We start from the raw sequence: 18,198 nt of genomic DNA, 5'->3' as shown, positions 1-18,198 counted from the left end.
GTAAACGAAAAACACCACAGGTGAAGATTTAGGTGATGATGATGTGATACAGAAAAAAATGTTAGTTTTGACAAAGTCGATCTGGCTACCCCAGTACTCTTACACACACAAGTGCTACACAAGTGAATATTTAGGAGTTCTATCTAGGGATTAGGGGTCTAGATTAAAAGGAAAGAGATAAAGAAGATAGTTTAGGTTTAGGGTAGCCTATTCCCGCATGCCGCCGCTAGAGGCGACACGAACATGGAAATGCTGCTAGCTTTTAGCTGGTAAAAGTTTTGGGCGGTGAAAATCAACGCTAAACACAAATTCGGCTCGGTTACAAAACAAATCTAAAGAAAGACAATCGTAATCGCCATGGTAATCGCTTTTACAAGGAGGACAAGGAGCGCTCACGCTATAAGAAAGAGTGCATTGCACTTACTGATCACACTGGATTACACGCAAGTAAAATAAACTATAAATACGTAGGCACTGTCTGACAGGGTAATAATTTTTCTTTTGCTTAATGTACAGCACAAATGTTTAGCAAACGAATCTGGTACGATAGTCCTGACGCCTGACTCGCGCAGTGACACCGGCAACTTGAGGGCACTTCATCATCAGCCATCAGCTTTAGCGCCAAAATCGCATGTGGTCTCGGTTTGGGTAATCTTAAAACTCATTGTTTCGCTAAATAACAAGAAGGAACAAAATGTGGGTCCAAGTACGAATGATGGATGGATCGAAATCCGCCAGGATAGACGATCTTTCAAAGCTCACAAAAATTGAAGACTTTAGGAAATGCATCGAAGCCGAGCTCGGAGTGGAGCCCTCGCTTCAACGATTGTTTTATCGTGGCAAGCAGGTGGGTCTCAGGAATATGTCAGCCACACGCAAGATATGAGTGTATTATCCTGTTGTCTTCTGCATCCGAAAATCCTGCGTGTTCCGCATGAAAGCTGCATCTGCATGTTCAAACATACGCGTGACAGATGTGCTTCTGATTTTTTTCTATATACACATAGTATATATAACAATAGGTTGACTTTATTAGCTCATATCTTTCCACCGCCGAACAAATTAACTTTGTCATTTAATCTTTGTAGCTCGAGGACGGCTACACGTTATTTGACTACGACGTGGGTCTAAACGATATCATTCAATTGATGGTTCGCTCAGGCGTAGCGGAATCTGCAAAAGATGACGAAACAAATAAAGAAGTCTGCGAGACAGATAAGGACAAGAAGGTACATTACTTATTCCAGGCTTATAAAAGGCCTTTTGAAATACTACTACGTTCTCTTACCAGGCTTCAGGCTCATCGTTGGGCTTGTCAAGTGCACAAAGCTGCTATTACAAGGTCAGTACTTGATAATTGTCTAGTCCTCATCTCACCCTCTTTTCATAATGCGAAGGTGGGTGACCTGGTAGACGCACGCGATGTAAGGTATGGTGGATGGTTTGAAGCAAAGATTACTAAGATAACAAAGAAAGCTGATGACACAGAGAAGCGTGGAGACTTTGAAACGGACGACTTCTTATATCATGTCCAGTACGACGGGTGAGAGAGCTCTGCTTACTATTTTCCGTACATAACAATCTTCCTTACACCTTCTTCTAACAGCTATGAGGATGACGAAACAGCAGCTTTCAACTTGCACTGTATTCGGCCCCGAGCCCGAACCATTGTTCCATTTGATAAGATTAAAGAGGGTGACACTGTGATGGTGAATTACAACACTGATGACCCAAATGAACTGGGCTTCTGGTATGACTGCAAGGTGACTTCCAAGCGAGACACTCGCACTATCAAGGAACTGCGTGGCACCATTTTTCTCGGGTGAGTGTCCATGTCTGTCGAGTGTCCTGTTGTGGAGAGATACTGTATTTAAATATTAATTAATTAAATCGCTCAGAACAAGCCAAGCACCTTTGGTAAACTGCAAGATAAAATTCTGCAACGAGATATTTGCCATTGAAAATCATCCAACAGCTGCTGTGGATCAACGCGACAACTTGCCTGCATCTCCACAAAAACGTGAGTGGCACCACGAATAATGCACCTTTTTCTCCAACCTGTAGTTCCAGTAGCAGTGTCTGCTTCATAGTCTCTAACTCTATTCTGAGGCTGCATCAAGCACAAAGTCGTGAATATGAAATACACGGCATTCCAATGCTCCTCTAGGTGTCCGAGGTGTTTTCCTATTCTAGTTATCTCTATCCAAAATTTGTCCATCCTCTTACACAGGGTCCTACGAGTACTACTGGACCACCCCCCATGTTGCTTTAATTTTCTCAAAGAAAAATTGCCATTATTTTCTACTAAGAGATAAATTTAGTAACAAAGCCAATCATCCTTTCACACGTTTTGCAGGAACATCCAAGCCCGAGTGCGAACACTGCCACGACAATCCGAGTCGTAGGTGTCGCCACTGTTCTTGCAGCAAATGCGGAGGCAAGGACGAGCCCGGGAAACAGATAATGTGCGACGAATGCAACAAAGCCTTTCATCTCTGGTGTCTAGTGCCGTCATTGGATGAGATTCCAAAAGATGATGAATGGTAATTTTTTGTCTAGTTTCCTCCCATTTACTCCATACAGTTTACTCCAGTCACTTACGACCTTAGACTAATGGCCTTACGAAAAGGTCGTAGCTAAAATACGGCATTAAAGGAACTGTAAAGTGAACGACGAACCTGCAGAAACTTGTATGCTTTTCTGAAAGCTTGTAACTTGGAAGCTTCAAATACGTAATACACGCACTTTCTGTACGTTGAGTATTTTTTCATTAATCCAATTTCACATTGCTGAGCCAAGCAAAGCTTGCGGATTCCCAGACGCGCCAACCTTGAGGCGACTCGCATTCCAGCTATTGAAAACATAAGCAACTAGACGAGGTCACGAGTGCTGCGCGGATTTTCATCATTAAAGGTGCACGGTTTGTGTATCCCAGAACCTTAATGAGAGGTTTTGTGGACATCAGAGATGACAGAGAGAGAAAGGCCAACAGATGGCACAGATATTTCTCACAGTTTAAACCAGGGAAGGGTAATGGACGTGTTTTCGTGACAGTTTCCATTTTCGTTACTGCTATACTTTTTGTTTCCGTTACTGTTTCCGGTAATGGAAAAGTTTTTACAGTGCTGCGGGGGGACAGCCAGTCCGGCTCTGTCAGCGCTCTGTTTTGCTCAAGTGCTGCTTCAGTGTCACGCGTACACACTACACAAGTAATTTATGTCGTTGGGATGGGCACATCTGGCAAGATTTTTAAAGAAATGTAGGAACATGTCTTCTGTTTTCACTCAATTCAGCAACTCAAGATGGGCGTAACCTTCATCCAATGTCGCATTCATAAGCGGAAGCTCTCTGTAGTAAATAATACCGCCATAGCCACGGTAAAATGAAAAAAAAAAAGGCAAAAAATTAAGAAACTAAAAATCGTAGGCTGTCATCCTCGTGCTACAGTGGAGTATAGTAATGTGTTGATGTCATGGAGTTATGAGGACTGGAGCAAGGTAAGCGAAAGACGCCAATATTGCGCCTTGTTTCCATACTCCCAGAGCATTACAGGGAATGGAGTCGTCAAAATAGGAAAATAAAATGAAAAGTCACTCAAACCAATGGGATAGCCCATTGCCAAATTCTCGAAGAATCCTTCCAAGTAATTAACGTTGCTGGGGGCAACTTGATTTTCATCACCACATTTAGGTTTTGTCCAGACTGCAAGAATGACGATACAGAAGTGGTAAAAGCTGGGGAGCGTTTGAAAGAGAGCAAGAAGAAGGCACGCATGGCTTCGTCACGTTCCGAGGGAACGTCTCGTGACTGGGGAAAGGGAATGGCTTGCGTAGGACGTACCAAGGAATGCACTCTTGTGCCACCCAATCACTTTGGAGCCATCCCTGGTGTGGAAGTCGGAACACAGTGGAAGTTCCGTGTTCAGGTATGTCAGCCCGTGTTCAGGTATGTCAGAACAAAACACTTTCATCCTTACAAGTGCAATGAAAGGTAATTATTATTATTATTTTTTTTCAATATTTATTTTTCTTTCGGTTGGAAAGGAAAGCAAAAAGCCGAGGAGGCTTGACTAAGGCCCCCCTCGTGCTAAACGTCATTCACATTTTGGCTGGTGAAGCTTTACACTCCATTGCTACCTGTCAGTCATTCCTCAATTCGGGAGTTTGTGTCTGGTCTTAATGATTTTTTATCATTCAGGTTTCTGAAGCTGGTGTTCACAGGCCGCACGTAGCTGGGATCCATGGCAGAGACGGTGAAGGCGCTTTTTCCATCGTCCTTTCCGGTGGCTACGAGGATGACGTGGTACGCAGCTCCACAATGATATTCCTTATCGGATCACCTTAAAAACGCGAGTCTAGCGAGCTTCAAAGACCTAAAAGAATATGTTTACAGTATTCTATGCACTCAGTATTAGACTATCAAACGAGCGATATTGAGTGACTTTGTATTGTGGCAGTCATCAAAGTGTTTCAGATACACAGTCAAGATAATATGTTACTTACTATACGAGGTTGAACAAAGTTAAAATCTGGGCAAAATCATCGTTTGTCTTTACTTGTACAGTCCTTTGTCCCCTTTTACCCAGCAATGGGGTTTTATGGACTTTAAAGTATACCTATGAGGTGTTTATTTTTCGCAGTTACATTTTCTATGAAAAAAACAAAAAAAAACAAACAAAAATACTGCAAGCTACACTGGTGCCGTTTTTGCAGATGGGTTCTATGGCCAGGCAGACATCCTGTTGAAAAGCGTACGTAACTACTGTACAACTAAATACCTAAAATTTATTAATGAACTTTTTAATGCGGCCATAGTGCTCCACATGGAGCATGCCATCTTGTACCACCTGGCCATGGGTGGCTGACTGGGGAGAGATATTCCTCCTTTCCTTTTGCAACTGCATTATACGTGCCTGTTATCGCCGCTTATATTGTTTTGCTATCCTGGAACTCTCGGAACGTGGAGGGAACATATCGGGACAACTTGTGGCAACGTTACTCGTCACCATTCTGCGAGTCTGCTTCACCTAATGAAGCTCCCTTTATGACACTGTCACGCGACTCGTGGGTGGAAAGCACGTGCTGGGTCTTTTGAATCATCTTGGCATCATCTCAGCGGGAATTTCGGCAACATTGGGCAGAAACGGAGACACAAAAGCATCGCGACCAACCTCTTTCGCTGACAGTAATGCAAAATGAACAGTCACTGTCTATTTTCTTACCTCAATTTTTATTTCGGTTTAGTCCTTTGATACGAATTTCTGATGATACAAAGTTTTGTCCGCTATCCGGTGAGATTCGTATCATCGAGATTGTACTGTAATCAGAAAGTGCCCAATTTGAATATTTTTGATAATAATAATAATTTCGAGTTTAAATATTTTGCGGTGTTGCGCTCATTAGGTGATGTTCTTTTCATCCAGCATAATATATCGTGAGAGAAGGGTCCCTCTGTGTTGTGTATGGTAAACTGCATTGAGAGTTATCAACATGTTCCATGCATGTGTGCATCTCCTCGTTTGTACGTTTACATCGTGAATTTACTGGACCTTTTTTAGAAACTGCACATTTCCATCTGTTACTGAACATAACCCAGTAAGTATTCCTGCAGCTCAGTTATAGGGCATCAAACATGAGCAAATTTCGCATGAAGACATTCCGGACGAATGTCGGCACAGTTCCCCCTGAAGTCTACCCAGGACGCATACTAACTCCCCTGTCCCCCACTACTCCTTCCTGCTGTCCTCTCTCCATCTGTTCAAGTCTGTACGCCGCTTACAGGCACAGTTGCTTTGCGGCGCTAACGTGGAAAAAAGAAACAATTACAAACGCCTAGATTGGCATTTTTTTTTGTTAAAAGTGCCAATTTTGACGATTTTTCCCGTATGTTTTGTTAGGGCGGGGATAAACAAAGCATGTGTGCTATTCGTGTGTCACCCTGGAGTATCGTAGGTAGAACAAATGCGCACGGGAGGCTGTCAAACTCTAGAAATACGAGCGCAAGAAATGGAATTCGAGATTTCCCCCTCTCCCACTAGTGAACGGCTCATCAAATGGACTTGCGTCTTTCTCGTTTGTGTGACACACCGTCCAATGTGTATATTTTTTCCATTCGCATTAAAAAAAATGTCCATTTCCCACCTTGGTTGATTTAAAATGGAATTACCCTCGATTTTCAGGGGCGAGCAAATTGAGTGGTTTGTAGAGTGTTCTTTTGGGTGGGTTTCATTTGAGGGTTCATTTTTATTTCTCAAATGAAAGGCACGTGTCCAATTAAGTTGTAACTATACAACAAATACTTTTCCAGGACGAAGGAGATGAGTTCACGTACACAGGCAGTGGTGGAAGGGACCTTTCCGGAAACAAAAGAACAGCGGAGCAGTCCTGTGATCAGGTGTTGACACGTATGAACAAGTACGTTTCAGTCCTCAACAATGCCGTAACATTTTGGAAACGACACCTCCGAGCCTTATACGTAAGGCCCTTCTTTCTCTGCGGTTCCGCGATTCTGCAAACATTCGCGGAAGTGTGGGTCTGCCGCGGAATATGAGGTTTCCCGCAGAATTTTTCAGAAACCGCACTCTTAGCTGAGTTTATGCGCAAGATGAACGGACTTTGCTCGCACTGGGTCGGCTTGCATTACAGCGTAGATGCGCCGACCGGTTAAGGACACCAGTCGTGATTATTGGGATTCTGGAGTGGAATGCAAACACTGACCACTACTTTTGTGTACATAGTTGTCATGTACCCCTGTGTGACAGTAAACTCTGTATATGCAGAGAGGTCACTTAGCAAGTACAATTCGATAGTCAAAGAAGTAGGGCAGTCTTACTAATTCCTCAAGAAATGATCCACTTTATGAGGGATCTGGTATGAAGACGTAACAGCAGGTAACATGCTCCCTCTTGTTTTTTGTCAGGGAATTGGCTCGAAATAGTCAATGAGAACCTGGAAAAGTGAGGGAATTTGAAGGTTAGAGTTTAGTGGATACCCTGGATACATCAAACTACGCAGGAACAATGGCACGTGTTCTCATGTCCCGCAGGCTTTTCCAACCTCTCGTAACACCTTTTTGCCTTACCACGGGCTTTCTTAGAAACTCAACTGCGACATTTCCTCACTGGCCGTTCCTGTCAAATTTTCTTTTGCCACGGCACATTCAGTCGTGCATGTGGCACCTCAGGCATTACGACTGGTTGGGTTTAACCCATGAAAGTGTCACAGATCAAATGATATCCTTACACAGCTCTGTAAGATATCAAATATTCCAAGAAAAGCACACCATCCTGAGGGAAATAGCAGGTTCTGGGAGATGCGGATTCGTCGAAAACTAGGGCAATTGTGCGTGCCGCAGAAATTTCTGTTGGTTCCCCTCTCTTGCTAGTGTGTGTGTTTCTTACCTAAAGGCCGCGACCTTGGACCTTATATGCTGTTGCCATAGAGGCAGGAAAAGGAAAAAGAGGTTTCTACTTTTCCCAATCCAGGGACTTTACTCTTACCCCCTTTGCTGTCCACATTGATGCCGTTCTTCACAACCTGGTTATCTTGAGTAGGGGAGATGTTTTCTCTCAGCTCTTCTTCCATCCCCTGTCCAAATGAATGGCAGCAGGAAAGACGTGACACATTTTTTTCCTCCACTTTAGAGCACTAGCACTCAACTGCTCGGCTCAATTTAATGACAAGAAAGGTGCTGAGGCAAAGGACTGGCAAGCTGGCAAGCCAGTGCGAGTGGTTCGGAACTGCAAAGGAAGGAAGCATTCCAAGTACTGTCCAGAAGAAGGGAACCGCTACGATGGCATTTACAAGGTAGTTAAGCAGGCAGTATTAAAATAGTATGAGGCTATAAAAAGGGATGCCTTTGAGGTTAAAATTGCACTATGTGTTTCGAAAGAATCTAGTTTTAGAGGTAAACAAAATTTCTATTAGGTTTGGGCTTTAGGACTGTCACTGGCTTGGACATTAGGCGGAACAAAAAGCGAACCTCTGGCTTTGTAACTCAGTAATGAATTTGGGTGAAATATTTTGCACGTACTTATTTTTGCTTCCGTCCCAGTTTTGACAAGCAGCTTCAGCGTGTTATCAGTGGCAGTGATAGATGCATAATCACGCTACATAATTTTTTTCTTCTAGGTGTTGCATATCAGAAACTATTGAAAACTTGGAGCCATAAAACAGCTTTCCATCGAGTAATTTCCTTTTGTCAATAACCACGTAAATTCAATATTTAGGTACTAATATGACATTGCTTGGACTCGCTTCCACTCATTAGAAGCTATAGTATTGGTGTTTGAGAATGTGAAATCTTTTAGGTAGTCAAGTATTGGCCCGAGAAAGGCAAGTCTGGCTTTGTGGTCTGGCGTTACCTGCTTCGTAGAGATGATCCCAGTCCTGCACCCTGGACGGCGGCAGGAAAAAAACGCGCTCAAGATCTTGGGCTCACCATGCAGGTCTCTAATTGTGTCACTGTCAATCTGCGCATATTGATGATAAAATTGGTTGTTTGACAGTACCCAGAGGGCTACCTGGAAGCTCAAAGTGAAAAGAAAGGGGATTCGGAATGTGAAAATGAAGACGTCAAGAAGAAAGGGAAACGATCGAGAGGTAAGACGTTCATCATTAGAGCCCGGATTGCTAAGCAAATGCTTATTTTTTTCGTGCGGTAGTGCCTCTTGGATACATGAGCACGAATTGGGTGCTGGGAAACCACCTGTATCGATTTCATAGTACCTATAAAGGGATATTCCGGTGTCAGTGCCTATTTCTGCGTAGATGCCTAAAACTCTGATTAAGCCCGAAAAAATGCCTATAATGGCCCGAAAGCGGCGGCGAAACACCGTCGTCCAGGCAAAATTGATACGGGTAACGTCGCCCGTCCTTTTGAAACCATCCGTCATTTGAAAGAAGCGAGTTTCTCAAAGGTATTGGAACGTTAGTTGAGAATTAAAAATCGATCGCTCGGTACCGAGCTTACTCGCTCTTTTTTTCTCCACTCCAGCATTGTGGTGTCCCGTGGGTCGTCGTTAAAAAATACGGGCACATTTACATCTAGAAGAGTCCCCGGAGCTTTTCTTTTTTTTTTCTTCGCTAACGAGGGGCCGTGGCGTACGAAAGTAGGTACAAGTCTCTACAGTTTGGCAACATCAGCAAGCTCCCCTCCTCGCGGGCTGTCTGGTCCAATATTACCCGCGTTGCGCTTGAAAGTGTTGTGCTAATACACAAAAACGTCATTCAAGGAATAGGCGCCGCCATTGGTGCTGCGACCCTGTGGCAGTAGTGTGCTGAGTTCCCGTCTGTGTTTTTGTTCATTTCTTCCCGCTCGGGAACCGGTGTAGAAAAGATATTGCATCGGCCAGCACTCCTCACGTGAAGAGCTGTGCACATCTATTCTTTTTCCTTGATCTTTTCAACCTTGATGCGCTACTGAGATGTTTACCGGATGACTATATCGTCAGTCATACTCATTAAGGACGGCGAGCACAGGTGTTCCTTCCAATGGGAAGAGCGATTGTGGCGGTCCACCTCTGGTTGTGTTGACGCTGGGAATGAGGCTAAGCAGTGTACGGAGACTAGTGGTTTGAGAGTAACGCAACAAGGTCTATATTGTATTTGGAGGTGGACCATGTGCCGCACGCGTTTATTACTCCAAAGAAATAGTCTGGTAGATCTGAGACGAGATAAACCACGGAGTGCCGATTTTAGACTGCCGTGTCCCCACGGTACATTTTAGGCTCGAGTTTGGCACTGCACAGTTTGCAATCGGAGAGCGTTAGATGACTCCTAGTGCTTCTGTAACGTAATAGAGTCCATTTGGTGGACGCATCGAAAAAAGTGAGAAAGGCTCTCCTTTCAACATCCAGGTGGCAGTGAAGAGTCTCCGACGTGGCAGAAGAAAATGAAAGTGGCCTCGTACAAAGTGGAGCCCAAAGTGAAGATTAGCATAGACAAGGACACAGCCAATGGGAAGCAATGGCTGGAATGCCTGGAGCTCACATCAGAGGGGCAGAGGGCATTCCTTGACAAAGTGCAAGAGCTTTTTGGCTGCATCTGTTGCCAGGAGATAGTGCACAATCCTATCACTACTCCTTGCAACCATAACATGTGCAAGGTAAGCCCCAGTTGAGTCAACCAGTCAGGGGGAAATTACAGCTAGTCTGCAGGTAACCAGACTATGGAACCAGACTATGGCTACTAGAAAACTTTTCACAAACTTGACAAGCTGCCTCGAGCGTTTCGTACGGGAAGTAGTGATCTCACTCACCACGTGGCAGAATTTAGCCTGCCGAAAAAATGATGCCCGCTATTGCCAACTGGCATTCCACCTGTGAAAACCACACAGCTGGGTTGTGCGACCAGATGGCCAATAATCACGCGCCGTTGCTCTGTGTAACAGGCGGATGAGGGTGGAGGTTGGGCAGCATTCTTAGGCCCAGGCTGGCCCGGAATGACGACTCCATACCTGACCCAGCCCAGTGACTAACAAGAAGTTGGCACACAATGGAACGATACCACATGATAAAACACGCTTTCTTGTCAGCCAGCTGCTGCTGCTACAACAGCATCCTTCTGTACAGAGAAATTCCTCCCCATGATGCCCATTATGGTTTCATCGTTAATCTGGTGGATACTGGCAGAGAGAGGCCAGTTCGAGTCAGCAATCTGTCAAAGCTTCCAGCAAAGCAGAGCAGAGCACGAGGGCAGCTGGTGTTTTTGACAAATGGGATACCCCTATCTTGTTGGTCTATATTTAATTGTATAATTTGTTATTTTGATTACTTTACAGAGCTGCCTGGAGCGTTCTTTCAAGGCTCAAGTGTACACGTGTCCCATGTGCCGCAGCGACCTTGGAAAGGGGTATGAAATCAGAGTGAATGAAACCCTAAGTACCGTTCTAAAGGCACTTTTCCCAGGTTATGAGAAGGGAAGGTGAACCTTAAGAAATGCGCGCATAATGTACATACATTTTTCGAAGCCTTTAGAACAACTTATTTGAATGTAGACATTTTTTAAATGTGCGTCTATGTCTGTATGTGTTCGTGGTAATAGTAGTTCTCGAGTTTGTTCGCAGATTTTAGGCGGCATTAGTTTTAGCTTCGTGGTTTCGAAATAAAACTGTCCTTTCTGCGGACGTTTTATTGAGGTTCTCAACATTGTGCTAGTGTGGAGATTAACTTCAAACTTGACGTTCTTGGTACGTACTTTATGGAACGGGTCGAATATTCTTTTTAAAAAACATTGTATATAGTTTTTACGGCGACCGACGACACCTTTTACTGTTGCATTTATTAACGTTACACGCGCTGCATGGAGCTTCTTTAGCCAAATAAATGAGACAGAAAACTGTGTACGATGTTCGTAATCTTTGTAATATGAGGGAGATGCACTGCTTGACTCCCGCATCAGTTGGAAACAATGATGCCCTGACGAGTGGCCAACAAGCGCAAACCATCAGCAGTAAAGATGGCAGCTAGACTTGCGACATGCAAGAAGCACTCTAATTCATTGCCTAGTATAGTGAAGCTCATGTATTTATCTACTGCAGCAAATCCTACAGCTCCACAGTTGTGGCATTACGTAGGGGAGAGGTGGTTCAACTCTAGGTGGCAGTTGTTGCCGTTAGTGCTGATCACTTCATGCCCTACAAGAATATTGTATGTGTCATGCTTGGCAATGGCCTCATTCATTACTAAAATTGTTAAAAACATGGTAAAAACACTATTGCGAGGGTATGAAAAGGTTGCACACGCACAACACTATGTCGCTCTTTTCATACTCTCGCACTGGAGTTTTTACCATTTTATAGCATCTGCTGTTATGTGCAGACCCACCACTGATCATATGGCCTGCGTAGCTGTACACAAAACAGGTGCGACATACAGACGTGTAGTTGAAAGGTAAGGAGGCAAGGAGGAGGGGTTTAATGTGTGGCAACCAGATCATTCATCATGGAAGAGGGCGAAAGAGCTGCAGTGCAACGGAACAACGGTGACAGTAACTGGATTGAATGTGGAGAGGAGGCCATCACAACACTCCAAGTGCCTGTCTGTGAAGACGGCATCAGAGAGATTTGTGCAGTGCAGTCGTATTTCATTTATTTATTTATTTTTACAATTTTAATACGAGACACCAAACAGCACTAACTTTAACCCTTTTCAGTTTCGTTAAGTTGTTTGCCATTCCCATCATGTCGGAGGTATTTTATCCCGTTAACTGTAAAACTACGGGAGTCTAAACCTCGAGAAAAAAAGTCAGTAGGTTGCGTGTAATTTTGAACAAATATACTGTACACTGCAAGTTGTGGTAGAAGTACTCCGGAAAACAGCAGACTGAGTACTTGCGAGCAGGCCAATCAATGCATGCAGAAAAGAATGACACTTAGTGACCTAGTGGCAAATATAGGTGGTCATTTGGTCGCTTGGAAATTGCTAGTCTGGTGCCGGTGCTGGATCACATGACCATTTCCATGCAAAGAGGAGTGGCAGGAATGTAGCGGCTCTAATTGCTTGGATCATGCTAGATTGCTCGTGTTTAGGTTTCGTTGTCTGCTAACCCACGTGAACTTAGACGTCCTCGCAGTGCAGACGTGATGGACAGTAGCACAAGCAGCAGTAGCAGTCTCTCAAAGCCTTTCATTCTCATCGCAAGAGTGGAGGATTTTTCGAAGGTGTGCACAAGAGAGGGCTCACCTGTCCTTTCACGGCTCATCTTATTTGTTGCATAACACGCTGCGCCTTTAAAAGGCTCGTCCAAAAGCATAGACATGTTCTTAAAACCCTCTCGACATTATTCTTGTACACTGCTATGGAGACAAAGGACTCCGGCTGCAGCGGAGCAACGTTTATTTGTATTCTTTTGAGGCTCCATTTCTTTCGCCAAACATTTTTGCTGCACAGTCGCCCCCAGCCTCGATACACTCCAATGCATACTGGTTTTCTACCATGGAAATCTGTGGATGCTCGCCTTCGAACGTGGCCATAAAAAGCCAAACGAAATAACCCAAGTTGAATTAACGGTGGTTAATTTTAGCTCAACATGTCAACAAAAGCGGGTTAGTCAACAACAGAAAGGTGACTTTGTGTAGACAGACTACACACATTTATTTTTATCTATAAGCTCTTAAGAAAAAAGGAATGACATTGAGTTGTACCTGTACATACAGAAAAGGCAAAAGAAGGACATCAACAGTAGAGCAAGTGTGCTTCTTCTGTCTTGAGTAAAATGCTTTCACTTTTAAAGTTTTTCCCTATAGGTTTTCAAAGAAGTCTGCAATGCATTGAAACACCTGCGAGGAAAAGGTTAATGTGAAACAATGAGGGTTCCCTGGTATCAACAGCTAGTCTTTTATGTTCTACACCATGTACAGGGTGTGACATCTCAAAAGTGACTGCCAGTTCACGAGGATGAAAACGTGAAGATGTCCGTAATTGTACTCGTGTACTCCCAGCTTACACACTCGCTTCAATGTTGCTTCAAAGGGCAGTTATGTGAATGAGAGAGAAAGGGGTTACCTTTTTGGGATTGCAGACACTGCCATCCACTTTCTTAACCAGGCCTTGTTTGTCGTAATAGGCGATGACTGGCATTGTGTCATTTGTATATGTCTCAAACCTGGGGAGACAGACAAAAGGAGCTTGACAATATCTGCCCACTTTTGGGACTCCCCTCAATTTGGCTTAACCTCCTTTCAAATTAACCTTTGTGAATGTAGCGCACGAGTCATACGTACAAATTGAAGCACAAAACACAGCCTACATATAAGTGTACATTTGTGCTTCTGTTTTTTTTTTGTGTGTGTGTGTGTGTTTAAAAATCTGGTTTTATTTCATTAGCTGCAGAATTGGGTGAAGCCCGGAAAATAAAGAAATGGCAAGTGTACTCTTCTGCCTGTATTGGTGGCTTGCGTAGTACATTGGCAAGTTCATTTATTTTATTTTTACCCCGACTGACAATGATGCAAGTCATGGGGTAAAATTGGGGGGAATGTTTACTGGTTGGGAAACAAAAACAAAAATGTGGGTGTAAGAGTTGGTAAAAATGGCGTTTGCTGGGTTCAACTCTAAAACACAAGGCCCTACATATGCTGCAAGAAGCGGGCCAAAGTTTTCGTAAATCCACGTTATGTTTTTTCTTTCAAAACTCAACTGCATCTACCTATTCTCAGTATGGCCTACTGCAACATTGTTTTAACAGCCACTGCGAGCCTTTATGAGTTTTCATAATTAGGTTCTATAATGTAGGGTGAGACAATGAAGAAATAGAAACTTTCTTTGGGGGGTACAGCAGTACAAAGCCAGACATATTGAGGAACTGCCAGCCAGGAGACTGAGATGGAGTGAGTCTGCGAGGGAGAGACGAAAACGTTGCCGCACGTAAAATGGAACCCTGCGGGACACATTTTGCATCTTTTGTACTGCAGTAGACAAGGTTGCTGCTCGCAGATACAGGCTCAACCATGCAGTTTTCTAGTTTAAACTAGGGGTGTGCGAATCGAATGGGGGAAAAGAAATGCATAATACTGAATGGAATTGCACAAATTTTACAATATGTGGCTGTTGCACTAAAAGTTTGCAATCTGTAGCCCATGGCTGTGTAATTTTTCTGCCATTAACTGTCACAAGCGAGACATCTAAATCTTCTGTGGGAAGCACATACTTTTTATTTTACGTCATAGTGTTTCCAGCATATCAGCTGAGTCTACACAAATGTGGGCAATTACCTTGATTTCAAATTTCACAAAATGTCACACAGATGAGGCTGTAATACCTTCTGAACATCCACAGGTCACTTGTGAAACAAATTTGTGTCGCTTTGCTCGGCTTTGCCATGAACATCCTTTGGCTTTACGTCTTACCTGGGGACAATGGTACAATGGTGGTACCTGGGGACAATGAGCATAAGGGATGTCTTTAAGGGACCCTTTTGTTCCTGGGCTGCAGGCATTATCTAAGAGGCATAACTTTTTCGAGGCAACCTCCCAGACATCAAATCAAAATTCACGGACAACCCTTCCACGGGCAAAGTATGCGCAATTAACTTGGGCTAACGTCATCTCGCACTGAACAACAACAACGGACCGCCTGCGTTGGATCAATATACTGCGCCACTACAGATTTCGTAAAGCAGCCTTCACCTCATGCGGGGAAGCATCAGGTGAAGCCCACTTTTCGGGTTGTGTCGTTTGTATTTGTGGAATAGGCAATCATTCGGAAATACGAATATTAGATATTCAATTTGCGAACTCGAATATTCGCGCACCCCTAGTTTAAACCACTAACCAAGTTTTATTAATTAAGTGTCCACTCATTGATGGTAGCCAAGGACGTGCTGAATGCCGAGATGGTGGGTTCCAATCCTACCACCGGTTGCGCTGTCTCAGGTTTTTCGGCAGACGTCCCAGCCATTTTCCCCCGAAGTCAGCCCCAGACGCGTACCAGCCCCTCGACTCGCATGTGTTTGCAAAAAAAAAAAAAAAGAATTTAGAAAGCTCATTAGCACTGAAATATTACATCTTAAGTAGGCAATACCGCATATATGTACGTATAGATTTTTTAAGGAAAATGCAATGTGGCTTTATGAAAATGTTGGCCCTCCTTTTGCGATGCACCCCGTATATTAATATGGCATAAAGCTACTTTAACCCGATTAGAATATATACGTTTACCTCTTCTTTAAACTTTCCATGTTGTCATCCGAGCGTCCACTCCCTTTTTTCCCTCTATTCAGACAACGCTCCACACAAACCTGAAAGCATGTACAAGTTCTTTCAACCTGTCACAAAAGTTCCAAGCCATTACCTCTTGTGGACATTCAATAAAGAGGACAAAGTCCAGATGGACTTTGTCGCTCATCTGAGTGTTCCATCCGTCAAGATTATTCTGGTTGCGAGGGAATCCATCTATGAGAAACCTCTTCACGGCATGCTTCTGCATCGCCTGAAACAAACTACCATTGTCTCAGAACGGTTCAAGGATGTATGCAGAAGAAATAAGTTTGCACAGAGCACCACCCAGGGAAACTTCACTTCACTGTATGTATCTATATGCATGTCCCACATAACGGTCGCAAAGCTACTGTTCATGAAACCAACTGCAAGTCGTAAAGAGATGTCCAGGCGGATGTCTTTCTTTTTTTCATTTATGCGTATTAGCTGTTTAATTGAAATTAAAATTATTTAACTTTTGTAATTAGTCACTCGAGAGCCAAAGTGTCGGTGAACAAGTCGTAGAGTAAGTTGAGACACTTTCGAATCAGGTGTCCTCGATGTGGAACCCTTTGTGATTTTTTCCCCTAAGAAAAGAAAGCCCGCAAAATTTAAAAGCGCACCGTGTGCTCTCAGAACGCACTCACGCATTTACTAGAGCAAGAATATCCAACTTATCTCTATATGCAGGGGCAGATTTAATTGTGTGTGGGGGGGGGGGGGGGGGGGGGGGGGGGCGCTCCTGGATGATGCTTTGCCGCAAAGCACGAAATTTCCTTAAGACTGCCGGATATAGCATATTATGGTACAACAACAGTTGCATTATGAGGCTCTACTATAGCGACCTTCAAGTACGTAAAATTATGTGTAACAGCTGTAGGAGCTCATAATGTTCCCTCTATTGAACAAAAAAAATGTGAAAAGTCACCTTTTCGATGAGGCTGCACGTGATCTCAACTGGAACAATGGTGCCGTTACGCACATGGTGTTCGATGATATCCCCATATTGTGAGCCAGGGGTGTTTTGCTCCTCCCTCAGTAGATCCCCAGCCGAAAGATGGATATAGCCAAATCTCTGCAACAACAATAGGCATGTAGTGCGCTTTTTACGAGTTTCTCGGATGGCTCAGAATATACGCAAAATTTTCATAAATCCATATTACATTTTTCCTTTCAAAACTCCAGCGCGTATACCTGTTTGCGGAATGGCCTACCTGGACATTTCATTGATGTGCTTTCGTAATTAATGTAAATGGGGTGGTGGCTTAAATTTTAAAGGTGTCTGACAAAACCATATACTTGTCAACGTTCCCAGAAGTTCCTACGCTGTAGGGTGAGACAACAAAGAAATAGGAGGGAAGTGGGGAATGCACTACACATTGAAGAACAGCTAGCCAGCAGACTGAGAAAGAGTGAGACAGCACAATCAACCACTTCTCTCCGTATGTGTTGGTTTCCACCCTTTAGTACTTCTTGCTCGTAACTTTTACTCAAACGAGACTTGTGTTCCGCCCGTGCAAAACTATTAACTCTGTCACGTGTCATGCCTTTTAAAATCCAGCTACATCCTCTTCCACTATTCTCTGGACAGCCTGAATCAGAAAGCGAAACGAGCGCAACTGCGATTCTTTTTTTTTCTTCTTATTTCACAATTGGAACAGATAATTGATGACGTAGCTCACCTTTACAATGTTCTTACACTGTGTACCTTTTCCCGAACCTGGAGGTCCGAGAACGAACACGACATTCGGCTTCGTCGTAGCCATTCCAATTATAGTGCTTACAACCCTTTTCCTGAGAGCAAAACAAAAAATTGTCGTCATCCATACTTGACGCGTTAAATATGTACAAGCAAACGAACCAAAGCAGAAACTAAACTCCCCATACAATTACTTGTTGTCCTTGGAAAGCAGAAGCGAATGATCAATGTATTGTCTACCGTATACTATATGCAGTACAAGCACGGTTGCGTACGAGGGAGTTACGTGTAGCTAAATAATAGAGCCACGCCTTAGTATTCCTACTGCGCTGACGGACCGTGGCATTTCGAAGCCGTGTCCGCAAATGACGGTGGTAGCGATATTAAACAGAAAACACAAAGAAGGTTGGAACAGACAGTTCACATTGAAGGTTAAAACAAAAGCAAACCTACTTTATAGAAGCGAGAAATTCCATTCCCTCGATATTATTGCTTTAAACGTGGACAAGCTTTGATGAAAGTACCTAATCACAACAAGAATGAGGAAAGAAGCATGCAGAAGAAAGAGTTAGCAGCAGAAAACGTGCAAAACTGTGCTCACACAGAACATACTTATATAATCGAATGAAGAGTAAGCGTCTACAGCGACTCAGCCGCGTTGCGTAGTCACAGAAATTCAAAGGACCGGCGAACAAGAACAGCATCAACAGGCGACACACACACACACACACAACGTAACCAACGTAACACGCAACACCGGTTCACAATCACCACCGAGAATTTCAAAGTCTGCTTATATATAT

At 43.6% G+C, this 18,198-nt stretch overlaps 2 protein-coding genes across 4 annotated transcripts; one reads left to right on the top strand and one right to left on the bottom strand.

Moving 5' to 3' along the window:
* Window positions 1–448: 448 nt before the first annotated feature.
* LOC135390577 (E3 ubiquitin-protein ligase UHRF1-like) lies at window positions 449–11,341 on the top strand. 2 transcript variants are annotated; one of them, XM_064620316.1, is made up of 15 exons: window positions 449–486; window positions 1,089–1,229; window positions 1,292–1,342; window positions 1,398–1,543; window positions 1,607–1,822; window positions 1,899–2,020; window positions 2,357–2,543; window positions 3,691–3,925; window positions 4,198–4,302; window positions 6,307–6,413; window positions 7,643–7,805; window positions 8,309–8,446; window positions 8,507–8,600; window positions 9,857–10,104; window positions 10,780–11,341. In XM_064620316.1, exons 2-15 carry the CDS (start codon window positions 1,149–1,151, stop codon window positions 10,924–10,926), a joined length of 2,040 nt encoding a protein of 679 aa, XP_064476386.1. In that variant the 5' UTR covers window positions 449–486; window positions 1,089–1,148; the 3' UTR covers window positions 10,927–11,341. The 2 variants fall into 2 exon arrangements, with proteins under 2 accessions (XP_064476386.1, XP_064476385.1); XM_064620315.1 differs by lacking the exon at window positions 449–486 and adding an exon at window positions 554–847.
* Window positions 11,342–13,063: 1,722 nt separating this feature from the next.
* On the bottom strand, window positions 13,064–18,141 carry LOC135390579 (UMP-CMP kinase-like). 2 transcript variants are annotated; one of them, XM_064620319.1, is made up of 8 exons: window positions 18,008–18,094; window positions 17,849–17,919; window positions 17,379–17,490; window positions 16,625–16,771; window positions 15,791–15,928; window positions 15,658–15,737; window positions 13,505–13,604; window positions 13,064–13,278 (listed from the first exon to the last, which is right to left on the bottom strand). In XM_064620319.1, the coding sequence occupies exons 2-8, from the start codon at window positions 17,869–17,871 to the stop codon at window positions 13,240–13,242; spliced, it is 639 nt and encodes a 212-aa protein (XP_064476389.1). In that variant the 5' UTR covers window positions 17,872–17,919; window positions 18,008–18,094; the 3' UTR covers window positions 13,064–13,239. The 2 variants fall into 2 exon arrangements, with proteins under 2 accessions (XP_064476389.1, XP_064476388.1); XM_064620318.1 differs by lacking the exon at window positions 17,849–17,919 and having other exon boundaries at window positions 18,008–18,141.
* Window positions 18,142–18,198: the final 57 nt, after the last annotated feature.

The sequence above is a fragment of the Ornithodoros turicata genome, chromosome 4 (assembly GCF_037126465.1).
Source record: "Ornithodoros turicata isolate Travis chromosome 4, ASM3712646v1, whole genome shotgun sequence".
In the NCBI taxonomy this organism is placed as follows: domain Eukaryota; kingdom Metazoa; phylum Arthropoda; class Arachnida; order Ixodida; family Argasidae; genus Ornithodoros; species Ornithodoros turicata.
The sequence above is the reverse complement of the archived record's forward strand: the minus strand, read 5'-3'. Positions and strand labels throughout refer to the sequence as shown.

Excerpts from the sequence above, each read along its gene's own strand:
- LOC135390577 (XM_064620315.1), top strand. The coding sequence starts at position 695 with ATGTGGGTCCAAGTACGAATGATGGATGGATCGAAATCCGCCAGGATA. Across the intron at positions 1,343-1,397 it reads CACAAAGCTGCTATTACAAG|GTGGGTGACCTGGTAGACGC; the intron begins GTCAGTACTTGA and ends CATAATGCGAAG. Across the intron at positions 2,544-3,690 it reads ATTCCAAAAGATGATGAATG|GTTTTGTCCAGACTGCAAGA; the intron begins GTAATTTTTTGT and ends CACCACATTTAG.
- LOC135390579 (XM_064620318.1), bottom strand. The coding sequence starts at position 18,099 with ATGCTGTTCTTGTTCGCCGGTCCTTTGAATTTCTGTGACTACGCAACG. Across the intron at positions 16,772-17,378 it reads AGTGTAAGAACATTGTAAAG|AGATTTGGCTATATCCATCT; the intron begins GTGAGCTACGTC and ends TTGTTGTTGCAG. Across the intron at positions 15,738-15,790 it reads TTATTGAATGTCCACAAGAG|GTTTGTGTGGAGCGTTGTCT; the intron begins GTAATGGCTTGG and ends ACATGCTTTCAG.